Raw genomic sequence first — 20,981 nt, 5'->3', positions numbered from 1 at the left:
CAGAAATAATGGTTGACACTAATAGATAATGTCAAATGTCCAGCCATCATTCAAAATTTTACTGCATCATCTTTAAGTACATGGGCCAAACACTATTGTCTCATTACCGGGGCAAGGTTAAAAATAGACTGTTGGACCAAAGACAGATGACACATTCAGACAGACATAAGGGGACTAAACAGCCATCCGTCCACGACATTTCCTTTTGTCTGAATCATCATCCGTCCATCTTTCGTCATCTTCACAACTCCATCATCTGTCCTGTTTTGTCATTCCTCTCTGATGAAAAACAGAACAGATGAGGGATGGATGAATAATGAAAAGAATTAATAACGCAGGATCTCCCGCCCAAAGCCTTCGTGAGACTCCTGCTTGAGGATGGATGAATAATGAAAATAATTAAGTAATGCAGGATATCCTGCCCAAACCCTTCTAGAAACTTCTTGTTAAGGGATGGATGAATGACAAAAAGAATTAAGCAATTCATCCTTCGTCATTCGTCTGTGATGAAAAACAGAACAGATAAGGGATGGATGAAATATGAAAAGAACCATGTAATGCAGGATCTCCCATCCAAAGCCTTCTTGTTGCGTCGTTTATGTCGTGCCCACAGGCAACATCTCCAATACTGTAATCGTCCCTCGCTATACGCGCCACCGTAGTTGTCCCTCGTCGTGACCAGCACTGTCACCATCCCACTCTATCGATATCATCAATGACGGATGACTAATGACTAAATACAGTTGATCCAGAAACCCGTCCACCGCTCCGGTTGACAACAGATGATGGTTTCGAGCGAGAGCTCGATATATATAAGAGGAGGTTGACTCAAGGAAGCTACTAGCACATAGTCTTCACAGATTGACTCAAGGTGATTGATACTAGTCATCCCTCATCGTGACCAGCACTTTCACCATCCCGCACAGTCGATGTCATCAATGACGGCTGACTGGTGACTAAATACAATTGATCCAGTCACTGATCCATTGCTCCAATCGACAACAGATGACGACTTTGAGCGAGAGCCCGGCATATATACGAGAGCCTGGTCACTCGTCCATTGGTCCGGTCCACGACGGATGACGGTTTCTAGCGAGAGCCCGGTAGATATACATGAGCCCGATCACCCGTCCATTGCTCCGGTCGACGACAGATGACGGTTTCGAGCGAGAGCCCGATATATATACGAGAGCCTGGTCACCCGTCCATTGCTCCGGTCGATGACGGATGACGATTTCGAGCGAGAGCCCGGTATATATACATGAGCCCGATCACCCGTCCATTGCTCCAGTCGACGACAGATGACGGTTTCGAGAGCCCAATATATATATGAGAGCCTGGTCACCCATCCATTACTCCGGTAGACAACAAATGACGGTTTCAAGAGAGAGCCTCGGTATATATACGAGAGCCTGGTCACCCGTCCATTGCTCCGGTCGACGACAGATGACGGTTTCAAGCGAGAACCCAGTATAAATACATGAGCCCAATCATCCGTCCATTGCTCCGGTCGACGACAGATGACAGTTTCGAGCGAGAGCCCAGTATAAATACATGAGCCCAATCACCTGTCCATTGCTCTGGTCAACGACAGATGACGGTTTCAAGCGAGAGCCCAGTATATATACATGAGCCTAATCACCCGTCCATTGCTCCGGTCGACGACAGATGACGGTTTCGAGCGAGAGCCCAATATATATACGAGAGCCCGGTCACTCGTCCATCGGTCCGGTCAACGACAGATGACGATTTCTAGCGAGAGCTCGGTATATATACATGAGCCCGATCACCCGTCCATTGCTCCGGTCGACGACAGATGACGATTTAGAGTGAGACCCCAGTCTATATACTAGAGCCGGTCACCCATCCATTGCTCCGACAGATGATGGCGAGAGCGCGGAATATATACGAGAGCCGGGTATATGCCAGTGCATTGCTCCGGCCTAGCTTAGTATATATAAGAGGAGATTAACTCAAGGAAGATGAGGAGTCAAACAAAACAATGGCAGCGGAGGTGGACTGCAGCAGGAGCAGAGAAGCTCCCCCAGCGCGGTCATGGCGGCGAGGCGACATGCTGGGCAACTTCCAGAGGGATCTGCTTGCTGGGGCGCTCATGGGAGGGTTCGTCCACACCGTCGTCGCGCCGATCGAGCGAGCGAAGCTTCTTCTGCAGACCCAGGAGAGCAACGCCGCCATCGTCGGGCTCGGTGGGCCGTCCAGAAGACGGCGATTCCGTGGGATGATCGATTGCTTCAAGCGCACGGTGAAGGAAGAAGGCGTGCTCGCTCTATGGCGCGGCAATGGGATCGGCGTCATCCGCTACTACCCCTCCGTCGCCCTCAATTTCTCCTTCAAGGTGAATTTCTCGCGTCGCCAATGCTCGCAATCATCGTTAAATTGATTCTGATTTTAGGTATTGTTCCTTCTGTTCTGTCTTTGGTTGGCCAAATGCTGAATCGACTGTACATTTTTCAAAATCTGTCGGTTGTTTGGCTCGATCAAGAACAATCTAGGGTTGAGAGGGACGGATGATGATCTGTGGAACCTGGGTTTCCTTTATTTGGGAAATTTTGTCAAAAATCGAATGTAGGAAGATCAATGGCGGTTACTTTTTTTCTGAATCTGAACATTCGTTGACAATCTCGCAGAAATTCAGATTTGTAAAAATCTAGAATTTGTTTGGATCCACTAGTTTCCACTCAATGAATGTCTCTTTGAGATCTGTCTGGCTCATAATTCATATTTCCGTAATATTTGAGCATGGAAACATAAAAAACCTTGATCTGTGGTTGAACGAGAATAGGTGAAATCGATTATAATAGACTCTATTGTCTGATCTTGTTTGAGGGTTTGGCTGAAAATCCACAGTAATGATAGGGCCCCAATGCCCCAACTGGTGACATTTTCCCCTCCATTTACTTACTTTTTTCAGTTCTATAATGTGCTTAAAACTTTATCTGATTCATAAATAATTAATCTCTTGGGTCTCACAAAATCATGACAAACAATCAGGATCTCTACAGAAGTATGTTGAGAAGCACGGGCCAACCATCAGAAGGCAGCAGCAGCATCACCTCAGCAGCAATGCTGAATTTCGCCGCCGGCGCCGCCGCTGGTTGCACGACTTTGATCATCATCTACCCGCTCGACATTGCCCACACCCGCCTCGCCGCCGACGTCGGCGCTTTGGGATCGCGCCAATTCCGCGGAACCTGCCACTTTCTTTGTACCATCATGCACAACGACGGCATCCGAGGGATCTACCGCGGCCTGCCCGCTTCCCTCCAAGGCATGATCCTCCACCGCGGCCTCTACTTTGGCGGTTTTGACACGGCCAAGGAACTGTTATCGCCGCCGGGTGCCGCGGCACGGCCATTATGGCAGCATTGGTTGGCCGCACAGGCCACCACCAGCATTGCTGGCATTGTTTCGTACCCGCTGGACACGGTTCGACGGCACATGATGATGCAATCAGGGACGAACAACATCATGTACATCAGCACCGCCGACTGTTGGCGGAAGATTTATCGAGCCGAGGGCGCCAGTGGATTCTACCGAGGCGGCCTGTCTCATCTCTTCCGCAGCGTCGGCGCAGCCTCGATCCTTGTCCTCTATGACGAGGTCAAGAAGCTGATGCATTAGACAACGGGCGCCGGTCGTGCGGCACCGCATTGACTAACCAACAGCAGGTTAATACCAAAACCCTTAACCCTAAACCCTAAACCTTAAACTTCCATCAGATACCAATAAAACCTTTTTTATTGTTTTTCAGGTTAGAGAAGGAATCTAAACAAAACAGTTGACTCTTTATGATGGGCTTGGACTCATGATGAGGTCCTCGGGCACGGCGACGCCAGCAGAGAAGCCCAGCCTCCGCATCATATCCTCCAATCGCTTCACGTTGGTGAGGTAGAGAAAACCAATCTGTGACAAAATTCAATGATAGTTGACCATGGGTATAAATCTATTTTTGTAATGTTGGAGGTCAGGGAAGCATTTCTTACCAGGGTCTCTAAGGAGGAGGCGCGGCTGTACACTTGCACGCCGGCACGTTTCTTGGTTCGGGTCTTGCCGGAGACGACGTTTTTGCCCCACCGAAGAATGTCTCTGGTCAAACGCTAGTCACAGTCAACGAGCAATCCTTTCCCAGATAGTCCATACAAGTCAAATGGGTAAGTTTTAACCTCTCTTCCTCCGTCAGGAAGTCATCACTCATTAGCTTTTTCAGCAGTGCGTCCTGGTCAGACCAGATCAAAGCACACCATGAGGGAACCAATGAGAGTGGCAATTCTAGAGAGAGAATGAGACAGAGGAGAGTGTGTGTGAGGGAAGGAGAGAGATAGAGATAGTGAGAGAATGAGAAGGTAGAGAGGGAGTGAGAAAGAGATAAAGATAGAGAGAGAGAGAGAGGGAGGGAGAGTATGGAGGAGTAGAAAGTTTGGGTGGGTGAGAGAGAGAGGATGGAAAGAGAGGGAGGGTGAGAGAGAAAGAGAAGAATGGAGGAATAAGGAAGAGAGAGGATGGAAAGAGAGGCAGGGTGAGAGAGAAAGAGAAGAATGGAGGAACAGAAAGAGAGAGGATGGAAAGAGAGGGAGGGTGAGAGAGAAAGGGATAGATAGAGAGAGAAAGGGGGGGGAGGGAAAGTAGGGGGGAGTAGAAAGTGAGGGTGGGTGGGAGAGAAAGAGAGGGAGAGTGGGGAGGAGTAGAAAGAGAGAGTGGAAAGAGAGGGAGGGTACAAGAGAAAGAGGCTGCAATGGAGTGAGAGAGAGAGAAGGATATTGACACAGAAAAGATAAGGGAGAAAGAGAGGAGATTGAGACAGAGATGGAGATGAAGAGAGAGAGAGAGAATGAGAGAAACATCAAAGGGGAACAACGCATGGAGATAGAGAGACATAGAGGGAGGCATAAATGTATGTATAGAGAGAGAAAGAGAGGAAAAGAACCTGCGCTTCGCAGCGGACAATAGCCATGACACGCTCGTTGTATACGTCGATGCTCTTCGGTGGGTAGAGGAAGTGCCGTCGAGCATATAGCTATAGACCATGTGAATAATTCTCTTAATTAGTAAGAGTTTAAGAGAAAATAAGTGACTTGATTCATAAGCAAAACTAGAAAACAGCCTTAAAAATGCCTCCACAGTTACCTCGTAGATGCCATCACCAAGATAGGCTAAAGACGCAGCGTTGTATATTGATCTGGGCTTCTTCACCTTCGGCGGCGCCGGCAACCACCTCTCAGCGCCAAGGTATAGCTCATCCTTGTTTCCTAATTGGGCAAGAACAAGGGATAAATCAACAAGAAAACTCATAAAAAGGGGCTACCGGGCTATTATCAAGCCAAGAACATTTTTTCTTTGTTTTTCAGGCAATTTCTCGAACAGATTGCTGACATGTGGAGTGGGAATTTATGGGTAGGCTGGCACCTAGAGATGAACGATTTGTGTTTTCTCACTTGAACAAGAACGAGGGATGAATCAACAAGAAAACCCATTAAAAAATGCCTTCCAGGCTTTTATCAAGCCAAGAACATTTTTTTTTTTTGTTTTCAGCGCAATTTCTTGAACACATTGCTGACATGTAGAGTGAGGATTCATGGGGCAGGATAGTACCTAGAGATAAAACATTTGTGTTCCCTGATTGAGCAAGAACAAGGGATGAATCAACAAGAAAAGCCACCAAATGAAGCAAAACCCAACGCCGAGTGGGCATTTATCAAGCCAGGAAATTTCATTTTTTTTGTTTTGCAGCTCAATTTCTTGAACACATTTAGACATGATTGTTCTGTTCGTTTGAAACAAACCAAAAATTCGCACAAAAGAACTGCACGGCGCCTTGTTCTTTGTTCTGTTCTTTTCTTTTAAAACGAACAAAATTCGCACATTCGCACAAAACTAGAACAAAATTCGCACAAAGCGAACAAAAGCACCGCACGCGGGTTTGTGCGATGGTCTGTTCGAATTCGTTTTTGTTCTGTTCGGAAAACAGAACAGAACGAACAATTCTCACAAATTCGCACAAAAAGAACAGAACGACCATGTCTAAACACATTGCTGACGTGTAGAGTGAGGATTCATGGGGTAGGATGGTACCCAGAGAGGAGCGATTCGCGCTTCCTAATTGAGCAAGAACAAGAGATGAATCGGCATGAAAACCCCCCAAAAGAAGCAAAAACCTACGCCTGACTGGGCATTTACAAGCTAAAACAAATCAATTTCTTTTGTTTTCAGGGAAATTCTCAAACAGATTGCCGGCAAAACGGTTCGTGTTTCCTAATTGAACAAAAACAAGGGACGAAGGAACAAGAAAGACCCGCAATAAGAAGCAAAAAAACCTAGGCCGACTGGGCATTTATCCAGCTAAAGCAAATCAATTTCATTTGGTGTCAGGCCAGTTTCTCGAACAGATTGCTGGCCGGACTGTTCCTCTCTCCTACTTGAACAAGAACAAGGGATGAATCAACAAGAAAACCCACCAAAAGAAGCAAAAACCTAGGCCGACTGGGCATTGATCAAGCTAAAAAAAATCAAATTCCTTCGTTTTCAGAGCAATTTCTCGAACAGATTTCTGGCAAGACGGTTCGTGTTTTCATAATTGAGCAAGAACAAGGAATGAATCGACAAGAAAACCCACCAAAAGAAGCAAAAACCAAGGCCGACTGGGCATTGATCAAGCTAAAACAAATCAAATTCCTTCGTTTTCAGAGCAATTTCTCGAACAGATTTCCGGCAAGACGGTTCGTGTTTTCATAATTGAGCAAGAACAAGGAATGAATCGACAAGAAAACCCACCAAAAGAAGCAAAAACCAAGGCCGACTGGGCATTGCATAAGCTAAAACAAATCAAATTCCTTCGTTTTCAGAGCAATTTCTCGAACAGATTTCCGGCAAGACGGTTTGTGTTTTCATAATTGAGCAAGAACAAGGAATGAATCGACAAGAAAACCCACCAAAAGAAGCAAAAAACCTACACCGACGGGGAATTCATCAAGCTAAACAAATCACCTTCTTTCGTTTTCAGCGCAATTTCTCAAACAGATAACCGGTAGGAAGGATCATGTTCTCTACTTAAACAATGACAACGGATGAATCAACAAGAAACCCACCAGAAAAAACTAAAAACCCACACCAAATTGGAATTCCTCAACCTAAAAACACTCTTTCCTCTTCACTTTCCGAGAAATTTCTCAGACAATTCGATGCCAGAACGGTACCTCGAGATGAACGATTCGGATTGGAACTCCATAGCTGGGCCGCTGGAAGCTCTTCTTTTCTCACAACTGGCAGCGTCAGCGTCGCCGTTGCCGCCATGTCCGGCGACTGAGAAGAGGGGAGAGTGGAGGGCTTCTGGGCTTTGCTGGGAGGGCTGAGCTTGATGGGTTTTGGCGTGGGACTCGTATCCCACGAAGCTCTGCAGGCAGAGTAAACGGAGGAGACGGCAGCGGCCATCTCTACTCGTCCTCTTCCTCGGACCTCCTGAAAGTGGAAAAGAACCTCTTTGCAATAACCCTTATAGAGATAATGATGGAGATGGAGATGGAGATGGAGATAGAGATGGAGATAGAGATGGAGATAGAGATAGAGATAGAGATAGAGACAGAGATAGAGATAGAGATAGAGATAGAGATAGAGATAGAGATAGAGATAGAGATAGAGATAGAGATAGAGATAGAGATAGAGATAGAGATAGAGATAGAGATAGAGATAGAGATAGAGATAGAGATAGAGATAGAGATAGAGATAGAGATAGATATACAGACAGAGATATAGATAGATATACAGATAGAGATATAGATATAGATAGATATACAGATAGAGATATAGGTAGATATACAGACAGAGATATAGATAGAGATAGAGATATAGGTAGATATACAGACAGATATATAGATACAGATAGAGATTATAGTTCCAGACTGTCCGGGACGTGGACGACGGACGGGACGGGATGAATTTCATCCCGTCCCTCGTCTGAAATTTGGAAGATTCGTCCGAACCGTCCGTCCAAGAATTCGTCCCCGGACGAAATAGTTCGTCCACGTCCCGTCTATGCCAGATTCGTCCAGTCCGTAAAAACAGATTCCCGTCCCACGTCCCGGACTAAATATCCAATAAAAATAGTTCCAAGGTCTGATTGAATTAATATGGATTTTTCTAAGTTTTTATGGAAATATGGAGGAGAGAGAAAGTGGAGGGATATATGTGCAATTACTTTTGGACGGCATCAGTTTGGGCGCACAAAAAAGCAGGGACTTTGATGCAAAATGTCAAGGAATTGATGTAGCGATGCCACGTGGCAAGATCTCAACCGTCGGAAACGAATCCGATGGATTTTCGTCCATCCGTTACTGTCCAACGTCCAAGACCTCTAGACGGGACGGTTTTTTCATCCGACTGGATGAAAATCGTCCCGTCCCTTCATCCCGGGATAAATTTCTGTCCCAGTTTTCGTTCAACCTCGCAGATGGGACAATTTTTTCGTCCTAGGACGAAAAAACCGTCCCGTTAACGTCCCTGCACTATAATCCCTTTGTCTAATCCTTCCCCTTTATACCTCTTATGTGTAGAGTAAAATTGTCTACATGGTTTTTGAAGAGGGTCTGATGAAGTGAGAGCCCAGTTAAAATTAACAAGCATTTGAGATTTTTTGAGGGGAATACAACTCAGTTTTATAAGTTTGAATGAATTGTGGGTCATCTCATTTCAAATTGACTGAATATTGATTCAAAGCTCTAAGCACTTGAGATTTTTTTGCTTGGAGGTTAAAACATCAAGCTAGTTAAACTTTAATTGGTACCTTTCATGGGTGTGGGCAGGAGGGGTATGTGTGTAATAGGGATATTTACAATCATCCTACACCTATAAACACTTACAAACACTAAACCTTTACATCTATAAAATCCCCCTGGGTGGCGTCCAGGGCATGGCTAGATCTGTCTTCGAGCACGACCCTTGGATCGGTCATACCCCCCGGCACCAGGTTTTCGCCAATAAAAACAAATCAATCTACTATGAGAAGGCCTAAGGAGCCTAATGGGTTTATTAGGCCTATATAACACATTTGAGATATTTATATGTTCTGTATATGTCATTTGAGGGGAAAACAAGTCGGTTTCTTGAGTATGAATGAATAATGGATCATCTCATTTCAAATTAACAGAATATTGATAGTAAGCTCCAATCACTTATCTAATATTATTTTCTAGAAAGTTAAAACATCAAGGTATTTTGACTTTAATCTACTGTGAGAAGGCCTAAGGAGCCTAATGGGTTTATTAGGCCTATCTAACCCATATGAGATATTTCTATGATGTGTATATATTAGGACTATGTAAAGGCATATAATAAATATCTCTTTCATTGTATAATTAATGCAATCAGTTATTGTGTTATATAGTATCTCTTCTTCCTCGGGCTTCCCCTTGGCAAAACTCTCCTCTAAGTTGGTGTGGCCTCCGCTTTCACCCTACCTTTATTTCTTATCTTCCCCTTCCATTTGCTTCTAATTGTTTCCACAATCAATTGTTCCAATTCCATTTTTTAGTAAGATTCCAGGTTAATGACCTCATCTACTGGCACTGATCACCACAATCATATTGTCGAACACAATTATATCGCAACTTAACCATGAAATATTGAAGATATCTAAGATTGGATGGATGTGGCTAAATACTTATTAAAGAGAATGCAAGTTATTAAACAAATACAATATCAAGATTGGGATATTGAGAAGTATCTCATATTAAAGTAAATGTGGGTTTCTATATGCTGGGGAACACCAAAGAGTAGGTGAATTATGTATCTACTATGAGAAAGCCTAAGGGGCCTAAGGAGCCTAATTGGTTTATTTCTCCTATCTAACTCATAAGAGATATTTCTATGTTGAGTATGTATCATTTGAGGAGTAAACAAATTGATTTATTTGAGTATGAATTAATGATGAGTATGAAGAGATACTAGAGTCTCTAGATAGATATTGTGTGCGTACCTATTTAGAAAATCTAACCCTATTTAAGAAATATAAATTTTAGGTAAGAGTTGGCAGTCTGGATATTCTTTACTATTGTCTTCTACACTGTCTCTTCCAATGAGTCTCATTCTCACGATCCTATTTCAATAGTGTATGATATCAAACTAATCCTTTGGAAAGGAAATGTACAACCAAACGGATCAATACAAATAAATCAGCTACTCTTGGAGAAATCATGTTTTGACCTAGCCTACCAAGACTTCCACTGCTATCTTCTCATGCATCCACCAAGGTCTTATTGGAGATGCTCCCCTCAAAATATATATTCAAATTCAACCTCTTTTGACATGTAAATATAAAAATAAATTGGAATTATAGTTTGGAAGTATAAAATCACTCGAGTTATACCAAATATATCTTAGTATTGTTTCATCATCTTATCTCACATTCAAAATAGATAATTAAATTTCATAATGTTTATCTCAGATCAATCGTAAATACCTCACTAAAACCTTCTTTATGAATTTCCAATCCAAATTCAACTTGATCCAAGTCAATTAACACAAAAGCTCATGCTCTCTATCTCAACTCAATTTTATCTTACCACATATAAGTTGGGCATTTTTGAAGTATGACTTGATTTAATACAACTTATCGATTAAACTTTGGTATTATATTTTTAGGGGACCGACAAAATGGAGCCAATCAAAGACTTCTAATCATACTCTCACATATGGAAATACTTGCCCATTTCCTTGTCCACATAAATAATCATTCATCTTGAAAAAAACTCTGGACTTACTTTCCTTAGTCCAAAACATCATGAAGTTATATTTTATCCACTATGAAGGACTGTAAATACAAAAGCTGAGGGTGATTGAATGCATAAATGGTACGAGAAAAAGAAAAATAAGTAGTCTAGCTTGCACATTACAAGGAAAAAAAATTTAAAAGGAGGGGTGATTGCACCAATGCCAAGTCACCACTATATTTCTAATTTTCTCTCTTGTAGCTTAAACCCCCAATCCTCAAGGCCTGTTGCTGCAAATTTTGGTCCCTCACTTCTGCTAGGTCTGCCATTGTGAGCTCACACAAGCACCTCTAGTGTTACGGTCGCTTCTACCTGAAAACACCCTAAGTTGTGAAAGAACCTGGGAAATATATACTTCCATAAAATTTTGATAATTTCTTTTGATCTTTTATTTCCTCTATGTTTTATTCATTGGCTAAGAACATCCAAATTTTTTCTTCCACAAAAAAATCATGGATGAATAAAAAAAAATCAATAGAAACAGTCAATTGTGCTTGTGTTCAGAATACGACAGCTTAGATTCTCGTGTTCAAAAACCATGTACCTGACTCACCATAAAATTGAGTCCAATCATATGTTCTATGTGAAACTGAATTGATTTGGTCATGATTCGATGACATAAGCTCCTATGTCTACTCGGCACCTCACTTCATAATCCGTCGATCAGCTTTCACATCCCGCCCTCACTATCTTCTCACTAACACATCTTTAAATCAACCTTTAAGGTATGAAATGACAGAAAGACCATGCCAATGTGTTTTCTCTTCACAATTAATGAAGAAAGGCCAGATGTCCACATATTTTTGGGTTTTGCACAACATTATTGTAATTTGTATCAATAAACTGTATTGTAATGCCACACGTCTATACTACAAATTACATTTACTGTATTTTAAATCATCAAAGTCTATACTGCCTACCTTTGTCCATGTGTTCCAACACATTTATTGGGAATACAATGCTAGACTTTTTATGTCGACAACACACATCCTTACATACTAAAAAAGAAGTTGAACATTAAATGATTGGTGGGTTATGTTGTCTGAAATCACAACGCCGAAATTTCCATGATGATTGCATTTTCAAATCATTGGTTTCTGCCTTAGATTAGCAATAATCTGAATTAATCAGAGCATGATTTGTGTGGAACTCTAAATAAACTCCAAAAAAAATCATAAAACCCTTCAAATAATTTCTAAAAAAATACTAATTCTAGTTTTTAAAATTAGCACCTCTATGAATCCAACATCAGAAAATCCAAAAAAATATCCTGACTGATTTTTTTTATGAATATGATGTAGAAAATTTCCAAAAAAGACCAAAATTTTCAGAAAAATCATAGTGCTATTCTAAAACATTTTAAGCTTGATAACAAGCAGATGTGAAAACTGTAATGTTAATAAGTATATAAAATCCATGAGATTAATCTAATAATTATCATGTTATCGCTGTATCAAGACCACATAACACACATGGACAAATTGCTGAGTTATGAGCAATCTAATCGACTGGAATATGACGACACAGATTATATTACTTCTGTCAAACTGAACAAACGTTTACTTTTCATAAGGTTAGGAACCCTACAGAAAAATTACTTAGAAGCCCCTAACTTTTAAGAAAACCCAATGACTAGCTCATACCTCTGCAGATGAAGAGAGAGGTCACAACGAGGGATCACAAAGCGGAACCCCACTCATCTTGACCAAGCCTTTTGCCGTAAGGTTGATAATGGAATTAGCTACCACACGCGCACTAGATTTCATGTAGCCACCTGAAACAAGAGATAGATAGATAGATAGATAGCTACGTAAATATGTGGAGAGAGAGAGAGAGATGGACCTGAAGTCAGCATGACTACAGGGGAATTCTTATCCCTGGCGAAGCGGAATACCATCTCGTCGCGGAGTTTTACTCCATCTGGGCTGACCTGAGGAGGAAATTAACAATCAGATGATGTACTTTCTTTGATAAAAGGTGGGCCACCTCATGAATAAATTCCTCAACTACCCCTTTGTTATCTATATCTGGAGAAAGTTAGAGAGGGAGAGCAGTCTCCATAGTGGCTACCTTCAACTGACCCAAAGAATCTCCATCAAGAATATCGGTCCCGGCATTGTATACCACCAACTCTGGATCAAATTTATTTCTTGCCACCTGAACGCCACAAATTATGAGCTCCTTGAAGAATAGTAAATTCATCTAATAGAGAGAATAAAAAAAGTTAATGATAGCTCTAAATAAATAAATCTTCACCGCAAGAGCCCTCTCTAACAGCTCCAAATATTCCTCTGTTTTGGTTCCACTCTGTGGGGGAAAAGAGAACAAGAATGTTAAGTGAAGTTCAATCCAGGGAAATAGATAAAAACTTACTGAAAGCTCAACCCTCTGATGGATGTAGCGTCTTGCCTCATAATCCTGTTTTACTCTATTAATTGGTAAGGAAAACCATGGCGCAAGAATATACATTTCAAATAAGAAGAGTTTCTCAGTTAACAAGAACATCTTACGAACGGGTAAATGCCAGCATTGTACATATCCAAGATGTAAACCCTCCCTGCCACGGTAGTAAGCACCATAAGACCCTAATACGCATATCAATGGGCTGATCAGATCAAAACGGAAAAACCTTTTAGGTCGGATTACCCCCTCAATAAATTGATAGGCCTATTGATTGGATCAGTCAACTTGATCTGATCTCAATCCAGCCGATCTGATTGGTCGACTTGGTCCAAGCTTGACTAGTCAAGGGGTCATGGTTCAAGGCAGAAATTCTCCCAAATAAAAAGGTTTGAATTTGGCAGGGAAGTTCAAATCGCCCATCACCCAAAATTTGTCCGTCCTTCACAGAGAAGACCCCATTTCTGAGGTTATTTTAAGAGCCGACATTAATCGTTGACCACCCATCCACGTAAGAGTTTTGATATTTATTCATTATGCACATTATAAAAATCTGACCCTAGTAAAAAATTTCGCCCTGCCCCAGGTTCTGTACACTGGAAGGGAAGAATGCTCATCAGGCTGGGCAGAGGGTCGTTTGACCAATCAAACCAAATTGCCCCAAACCACTCAACCACCGACCTATCATGGTCGGGACCCTGTCTAATTTTAACCCAGCCAATCTAGTCAATCAATTCAGCCAACAAGACCACAATCAAGGCTGTTTGTCTTATTGAATTTTTTGATCTAATCCGATCCCATAATATAAGGAGAACAGGAGATTGGTTTGGCTGATCTGAACACAATCAACATTAATCAATTTATCAAATTGATTGCCGGCTCCTAGTACAAGGAGAACACGAGGGAAGGGAAAGAGACTCACCATCACTCGAGAAGTCTATCTCATGTCCATTACCCTGGTGGGCATCCAGATCAATAATCATGACCCTGCGAACATGAGAGAAAATTTTACCCAAAGAGACAGTTATTTCTAAATAAAGAACCTCTATGATTACATCTCAGGAAGAAGTAATTGGACTAGGAACCACCCACCGAGAAAGGTTCAAACGAGAGAATGCATAGTGAATGCAGAGAGATATGTCGGCATAAGCGCAAAATCCACCACCTTTGTTCGCGGAACAGTGATGGAATCCACCTCCAACATTGATTGCCCAGCCCCGTTCTTTGGCCAACTTTGCCGCCAAGATGGTACCTCCCACCTAGGTAGACTGATTGATTGATAGACACAAAGATAGATAGATATATTTATAGATATATAGATAGATAGATAGATAGATAGATAGATAGATAGATAGATAGATAGATAGATAGATAGATAGATAGATAGATAGATTGATATGTAGATTAATAGATATGTAGATTTATTAATATAAGTAGATATACTAATCTTCAAATACTTTTTTTTTTCTGAAGAAATCTTCAAATACTTTGATGTTGTCGCAGATTAGTGCAACATAGGAAGGACCTGTCTCCGGAAGGGGCGTAGGACCTTCTGCTGTACTAGACAGTTGGGGAGTAATGCAACGGGAGGGACCTGAGACAATGATTCAAAATTCAAAAAAGAATATTAAGGATCATATATGGTTTAAATCCTCCGAAGATAGTCAAAGTGGATCCTGCAAAGAAATAATTACCTCTATGATAGTGGCGACTGTTAAACTGCTCTTGAGGCTGTCTAGATATGTTTCTGAATGGACCTGTCAACAAACCCAACTCATGCTTGCGATGGAAGAAAAGCAAATATTAATGATCAAATGATGGAGGGACTCTTTATTATTAAAATAACAGATGTATATAATAAGGGAATTTTTGTCGATCAAGAAACTTAATTTTCCGAAAATGTTGTATGTGCAAGAAAAATAGGATTGGAGCGAATATTGGATTATCCTTTCTTCTCCGTCAGCCCCCCAAATTTTGACTTATTTCTACCGCCAAAACTTAAAATTGTCATATATCGTATGTGGATATCTGACTGTTCTATATCTTCCATAAAATTGTAAAGTACCTCGAGTAGCATCCAATAAAAAAACTTCCGTGGGTAAATAAGGTCTGCAGACAGATCATTAATGTTCTACGAATTAAACATGATTAGAATTACAACATCTTAGGATTTCAAGAGAATAAATTGGATTGCATAAAATATTCAAAATTTTCGAAATCCGTCAATAACTTGATATTCGACATAAAAAATAAGTCAACAGAGATATGAGGGAGATACCACCAACAGGTCTTCTCGGGAAGCTTCTAAAGGTTCTACAATTCGATCCTTGTCCAAGATTCCCTCGCTGATGAGAAACTGGCATATCCGACCCCATTTTGAAGAATCAAATGGGTGCCTAACGAATATAACAAGGCTAAATTATAAAACAAATCAAAAGAAAATAAAAGAGTTTGAAGTTACTCCAGTATCCATCCAATCAAAGATGAAAAAAATCAAACAGAAATTAATTAAACTGTATTCGGGGAAGCATTTACCACGCTAATGGTACGATCTAAGAGAAGAAAACATCAGCAATAAATTAAAATTCGGTTAACAATGAAACAATGACTTCGTCCATCTACTCCATACAGTTCTAAAATATCAGTCGAAGTTAAAACAAACTCACAGCTTCTCAATCCCCATGAACGCGATATCATACGAAGACGAGTACACAACCGGCGCCTGAATCCCGCGGACAACATCATGCAAAAAAATAAAAACAAAGCTAATTCAGATCGACAAGCATCGCATTTCAAGAAAGCAACAAAAAAACACAACACTCGAATCAAATTTATACAAAAAAAAGCAAATCAAGGAGGAAATCCGTCCTGAAAAGCTTCACCTTTGCAGAAGACACATCGAAATAGAGATTGCTCGACAGAATTCTCCTTATCCTCGCATTCTCCGCATCGGCGCGCGACGGCGACGACGACGAACTTCCCGCCATGTCGGGAAGGATCGAAAAACTACGCTCGAAGGCTTGACAAATAGGGAACTTCGATCCGATCATGGTCGGATCGGATCGACGTCGATCGCCGCCGTTCGTCTGATCGAGCTGGTCGATCGATCGAGTCGGCCGCCGATCCGATCCGATCCTGCTTTCGATCATTCATAATCCAATTTTCGATCTGGATCCACTCTTTGGCCAGGTGTGTCCAATGGAAAGTCTCCACGTGTCAGTGGAGCTGCCACTCTGATCTACTCTTTGATCCGGCTATATATATAAAAGATCAAGTGAGAGTAGGGCACTACTGTTCAGATACCAGATATCGGATGTCGAGAACGATTTTGTTTAAAATTTGTTTCGTATCATATCGGGGAATCTGTTATCGATATCTGATGCCCGATATCGGATGTTGAGAAGGATTTTGTTTAAAATTTGTTTCATATTGTATCAGGGAATCTGTTATCGATATCTGATGCCCGATATCAGATGTCGAGAAGGATTTTGTTCAAAATTTGTTTCGTATCGTATCGGGGAATCTGTTATCGATATCTGATGCCCGATATCGGATGTCGAGAAGGATTTTGTTCAAAATTTGTTTCATATCGTATCAGGGCATCTGTTATGGATATCTGATGCCCGATATCGGATGTTGAGAAGGATTTTGTTCAAAATTTGTTTCATATCGTATCGGGGAATCTGTTATCCACATTGGATGCCCGATATCGGATGTCGAGAAGGATTTTGTTCAAAATTTGTTTCGTATCGTATCGGGGAATCTGTTATCGATATCTGATGCCCGATATCGGATTTCGAGAAGGATTTTGTTCAAAATTTGTTTTATATCGTATCAGGGAATCTTTTATCGATATCTGATGCCCAATATCGGATGTTGAGAAGGATTTTGTTATAAATTTGTGTCGTATCGTATCGGGGAATCTGTTATCGATATCTGATGCCCAATATCGGATGTCGAGAACGATTTTGTTCAAAATTTGTTTCGTATCGTATCGAGGAATCTGTTATCGATATCTGATGCCCGATATCGGATGTCGAGAAGGATTTTGTTCAAAATTTGTTTCATATCGTATCAGGGAATCTTTTATCGATATCTGCTGCCCAATATCGGATGTTGAGAAGGATTTTGTTCAAAATTTGTTTCGTATCGTATCGGGGAATCTGTTATCGATATCTGATGCCCGATATCGGATGTCGAGAAGGATTTTGTTCAAAATTTGTTTCATATCGTATCAGGGCATCTGTTATGGATATCTGATGCCCGATATCGGATGTTGAGAAGGATTTTGTTCAAAATTTGTTTCATATCGTATCGGGGAATCTGTTATCCACATTGGATGCCCGATATCGGATTTCGAGAAGGATTTTGTTCACAATTTGTTTCATATCGTATCGGGGAATCTGTTATCCACATTGGATGCCCGATATCGGATGTCGAGAAGGATTTTGTTCAAAATTTGTTTCATATCGTATCGGGGAATCTGTTATCCACATTGGATGCCCGATATCGGATGTCGAGAAGGATTTTGTTCAAAAGTTGTTTCATATCGTATCAGGGCATCTGTTATCGATATCTGATGCCCGATATCGGATGTCGAGAAGGATTTTGTTCAAAATTTGTTTCATATCGTATCAGGGAATCTGTTATCGATGTCTGATGCCCGATATCGGATGTCTAGAAGGATTTTGTTCAAAATTTGTTTCATATCGTATCAGGGCATCTGTTATGGATATCTGATGCCCGATATCGGATGTTGAGAAGGATTTTGTTCAAAATTTGTTTCGTATCGTATCGGGGAATCTGTTATCGATATCTGATGCCCAATATCGGATGTCGAGAACGATTTTGTTCAAAATTTGTTTCGCATCGTATCGAGGAATCTGTTATCGATATCTGATGCCCGATATCGGATGTCGAGAAGGATTTTGTTCAAAATTTGTTTCATATCGTATCAGGGAATCTTTTATCGATATCTGCTGCCCAATATCGGATGTTGAGAAGGATTTTGTTCAAAATTTGTTTCGTATCGTATCGGGGAATCTGTTATCGATATCTGATGCCCGATATCGGATGTCGAGAAGGATTTTGTTCAAAATTTGTTTCATATCGTATCAGGGCATCTGTTATCGATATCTGATGCCCGATATCGGATGTTGAGAAGGATTTTGTTCAAAATTTGTTTCATATCGTATCGGGGAATCTGTTATCCACATTGGATGCCCGATATCGGATTTCGAGAAGGATTTTGTTCAAAATTTGTTTCATATCGTATCGGGGAATCTGTTATCCACATTGGATGCCCGATATCGGATGTCGAGAAGGATTTTGTTCAAAATTTGTTTCATATCGTATCGGGGAATCTGTTATCCACATTGGATGCCCGAGATCGGATTTCGAGAACGATTTTGTTCAAAATTTGTTTCATATCGTATCAGGGAATCTGTTATCGATATCTGATGCCCGATATCGGATTTCGAGAAGGATTTTGTTCAAATTTGTTTCATATCGTATCAGGGAATCTGTTATCGATATCTGATGCCCAATATCGGATGTCGAGGAGGATTTTGTTCAAAATTTGTTTTATATCGTATCAGGGAATCTTTTATCGATATCTGATGCCCAATATCGGATGTTGAGAAGGATTTTGTTCAAAATTTGTTTCGTATCGTATCGGGGAATCTGTTATCGATATCTGATGCCCAATATCGGATGTCGAGAACGATTTTGTTCAAAATTTGTTTCGTATCGTATCGAGGAATCTGTTATCGATATCTGATGCCCGATATCGGATGTCGAGAAGGATTTTGTTCAAAATTTGTTTCATATCGTATCAGGGAATCTTTTATCGATATCTGCTGCCCAATATCGGATGTTGAGAAGGATTTTGTTCAAAATTTGTTTCGTATCGTATCGGGGAATCTGTTATCGATATCTGATGCCCGATATCGGATGTCGAGAAGTATTTTGTTCAAAATTTGTTTCGTATCATATTGGGGAATCTGTTATCGATATCTGATGCCCGATATCGGATTTCGAGAAGGATTTTGTTCAAAATTTGTTTCATATCGTATCGGGGAATCTGTTATCCACATTGGATGCCCGATATCGGATTTCGAGAAGGATTTTGTTCAAAATTTGTTTCGTATCGTATCAGGGAATCTGTTATGGATATCTGATGCCCGATATCGGATGTCGAGAAGGATTTTGTTCAAAATTCGTTTCATATCGTATCAGGGAATCTATTATCGATTTCTGATGCCCGATATCGGATGTCGAGAAGGATTTTGTTCAAAATTTGTTTCATATCGTATCAGGGCATCTGTTATCGATATCTGATGCCCGATATCGGATGTCGAGAAGGATTTTGTTCAAAATTTGTTTCATATCGTATCAGGGAATCTGTTATCGATGTCTGATGCCCGATATCGGATGTCGAGAAGGATTTTGTTCAAAATTTGTTTCATATCGTATCAGGGCATCTGTTATGGATATCTGATGCCCGATATCGGATGTTGAGAAGGATTTTGTTCAAAATTTGTTTCATATCGTATCGGGGAATCTGTTATCCACATTGGATGCCCGATATCGGATTTCGAGAAGGATTTTGTTCACAATTTGTTTCATATCGTATCGGGGAATCTGTTATCCACATTGGATGCCCGATATCGGATGTCGAGAAGGATTTTGTTCAAAATTTGTTTCGTATCGTATCGGGGAATCTGTTATCGATATCTGATGCCCGATATCGGATTTCGAGAAGGATTTTGTTCAAAATTTGTTTCATATTGTATCAGGGAATCTGTTATCGATATCTGATGCCCAATATCTGATAGTGAATTCTGATGACAGGGAACTTGGTACAGTATCGCTTGTCGGAACCGTAATCTGTAACCTGATATTAGAGGTTTTAACTATCTTAATTATTTTGTATGTGTTGTGTATTTTTTATGTCAGTTGTTGAATTGTTGACACATGGAGTAGGTATAGATTTGAGAGTGACGGGCCAACAGCGTGATGCAAGAGACGTGAGAGGAGTATGAGACGACAGCAGCAGCGACGGCGGGGCAGTGACAGACTTGACAGGGCTCTCATGTGAAAGATGTAATTTTCCCTCTCTCCATCTCCCTCCCTCTATCTCTCTATATCAACCTCTCAGAGCTTCTATAATTTACAGGTTGTGAACTATGATTATTTAGAAATACAAGTAAAATATTGTCATCCCAGTATTGTTCCAAGGCTATTGATATCCCTTATCATCATCCGATATCAACATTAGAAAATATATTCTATTTAGAAATCAGATACAGATACAGTTAGTAGCAACCTAAGATCGAGCTTTAGAAGCTATAATTAAAAATCTATTTATAATTTAAGATTTTCCGCGGGTCTCAATAATGTCTGATCAAGAGCACAATGTGTAACTGATACAACCCTCCATAACACCTTCTCAAGGAGGCACAAGAAGAGAGTTAAAAAATGAAGCACATGCGGCACGACTTCAGGACACACGTGAGACGAGAGCATAAACCAACGAAGAAATGCTATAAAAAAAGCTAGTGGTTTCCAGTAAAAATCAAGAATTTTGTTAAGAGGCAACGTACAGAGGCTGGCGAGCGGAGGTCCTCTGATCCAGAAGAACGTCACCGATCCGGCTGCATTTGAGTCATTTACTGCTTTTAGTTCCTTTTGATCCTGCTCGTTCTCGAGTCGTGTTGCCTCTGCGGGACGATTCTCTGGTGAAATTGACTTCTTTAATCTCGAATTCTCAAGAATTATTGGGTATCATATTAGGGACCCATG

The 20,981-nt window shown here is 41.0% G+C and overlaps 3 protein-coding genes across 8 annotated transcripts; 1 reads left to right on the top strand and 2 right to left on the bottom strand.

Moving 5' to 3' along the window:
- Window positions 1–1,974: 1,974 nt before the first annotated feature.
- Window positions 1,975–4,195, top strand: PM-ANT (Mitochondrial substrate carrier family protein). 3 transcript variants are annotated; one of them, XR_013583037.1, is made up of 4 exons: window positions 1,975–2,356; window positions 3,013–3,689; window positions 3,773–3,909; window positions 3,990–4,195. XR_013583037.1 is itself a non-coding variant. In XM_078583016.1 (3 exons), the coding sequence occupies exons 1-2, from the start codon at window positions 2,003–2,005 to the stop codon at window positions 3,640–3,642; spliced, it is 984 nt and encodes a 327-aa protein (XP_078439142.1). In that variant the 5' UTR covers window positions 1,975–2,002; the 3' UTR covers window positions 3,643–3,689; window positions 3,773–3,976. The 3 variants fall into 3 exon arrangements, 1 of the variants encoding a protein (XP_078439142.1); XR_013583036.1 differs by having other exon boundaries at window positions 3,985–4,195; XM_078583016.1 differs by lacking the exon at window positions 3,990–4,195 and having other exon boundaries at window positions 3,773–3,976.
- Window positions 3,742–7,496, bottom strand: LOC144709461 (uncharacterized). The gene is made up of 6 exons (XM_078583017.1): window positions 7,212–7,496; window positions 5,146–5,267; window positions 4,946–5,035; window positions 4,185–4,237; window positions 4,005–4,107; window positions 3,742–3,924 (listed from the first exon to the last, which is right to left on the bottom strand). Exons 1-6 carry the CDS (start codon window positions 7,444–7,446, stop codon window positions 3,808–3,810), a joined length of 720 nt encoding a protein of 239 aa, XP_078439143.1. The 5' UTR covers window positions 7,447–7,496; the 3' UTR covers window positions 3,742–3,807.
- A 3,291-nt stretch (window positions 7,497–10,787) lies between these two features.
- Window positions 10,788–16,243, bottom strand: HDA2 (histone deacetylase 2). 4 transcript variants are annotated; one of them, XM_078583213.1, is made up of 15 exons: window positions 16,061–16,174; window positions 15,845–15,900; window positions 15,457–15,534; window positions 15,244–15,287; window positions 14,873–14,957; window positions 14,704–14,772; window positions 14,344–14,446; window positions 14,101–14,165; window positions 13,289–13,335; window positions 13,152–13,196; window positions 13,035–13,085; window positions 12,849–12,935; window positions 12,621–12,708; window positions 12,422–12,552; window positions 10,788–11,090 (listed from the first exon to the last, which is right to left on the bottom strand). In XM_078583213.1, the coding sequence occupies exons 1-14, from the start codon at window positions 16,075–16,077 to the stop codon at window positions 12,443–12,445; spliced, it is 945 nt and encodes a 314-aa protein (XP_078439339.1). In that variant the 5' UTR covers window positions 16,078–16,174; the 3' UTR covers window positions 10,788–11,090; window positions 12,422–12,442. The 4 variants fall into 4 exon arrangements, with proteins under 4 accessions (XP_078439339.1, XP_078439337.1, XP_078439338.1 ...); XM_078583211.1 differs by lacking the exon at window positions 15,244–15,287 and having other exon boundaries at window positions 15,457–15,574; window positions 16,061–16,243; XM_078583212.1 differs by lacking the exon at window positions 15,244–15,287 and having other exon boundaries at window positions 14,344–14,437; window positions 15,457–15,574; window positions 16,061–16,243.
- Between the last annotated feature and the right edge of the window lie 4,738 nt (window positions 16,244–20,981).

The sequence above is a fragment of the Wolffia australiana genome, chromosome 11 (genome assembly GCF_029677425.1).
Source record: "Wolffia australiana isolate 7733 chromosome 11, ASM2967742v1".
NCBI lineage: Eukaryota > Viridiplantae > Streptophyta > Magnoliopsida > Alismatales > Araceae > Wolffia > Wolffia australiana.
This window is presented reverse-complemented; position numbering and strand designations above follow the sequence as displayed.

What these genes read in the sequence shown, in the direction of transcription:
- LOC144709461 (XM_078583017.1), bottom strand. Translation starts at nt 7,446, where the DNA reads ATGGCCGCTGCCGTCTCCTCCGTTTACTCTGCCTGCAGAGCTTCGTGG. An exon ending in TTGGTGATGGCATCTACGAG is followed by an intron (nt 5,036 to 5,145) that starts GTAACTGTGGAG and finishes CATGGTCTATAG; the next exon opens with CTATATGCTCGACGGCACTT. An exon ending in TTCCTGACGGAGGAAGAGAG is followed by an intron (nt 4,108 to 4,184) that starts GTTAAAACTTAC and finishes GCGTTTGACCAG; the next exon opens with AGACATTCTTCGGTGGGGCA.
- HDA2 (XM_078583210.1), bottom strand. Translation starts at nt 16,228, where the DNA reads ATGATCGGATCGAAGTTCCCTATTTGTCAAGCCTTCGAGCGTAGTTTT. An exon ending in TCGATGTGTCTTCTGCAAAG is followed by an intron (nt 15,901 to 16,060) that starts GTGAAGCTTTTC and finishes CGCGGGATTCAG; the next exon opens with GCGCCGGTTGTGTACTCGTC. An exon ending in TACGCCCCTTCCGGAGACAG is followed by an intron (nt 14,438 to 14,703) that starts GTCCTTCCTATG and finishes CAGTCTACCTAG; the next exon opens with GTGGGAGGTACCATCTTGGC.
- PM-ANT (XM_078583016.1), top strand. Translation starts at nt 2,003, where the DNA reads ATGGCAGCGGAGGTGGACTGCAGCAGGAGCAGAGAAGCTCCCCCAGCG. An exon ending in CCCTCAATTTCTCCTTCAAG is followed by an intron (nt 2,357 to 3,012) that starts GTGAATTTCTCG and finishes ACAAACAATCAG; the next exon opens with GATCTCTACAGAAGTATGTT.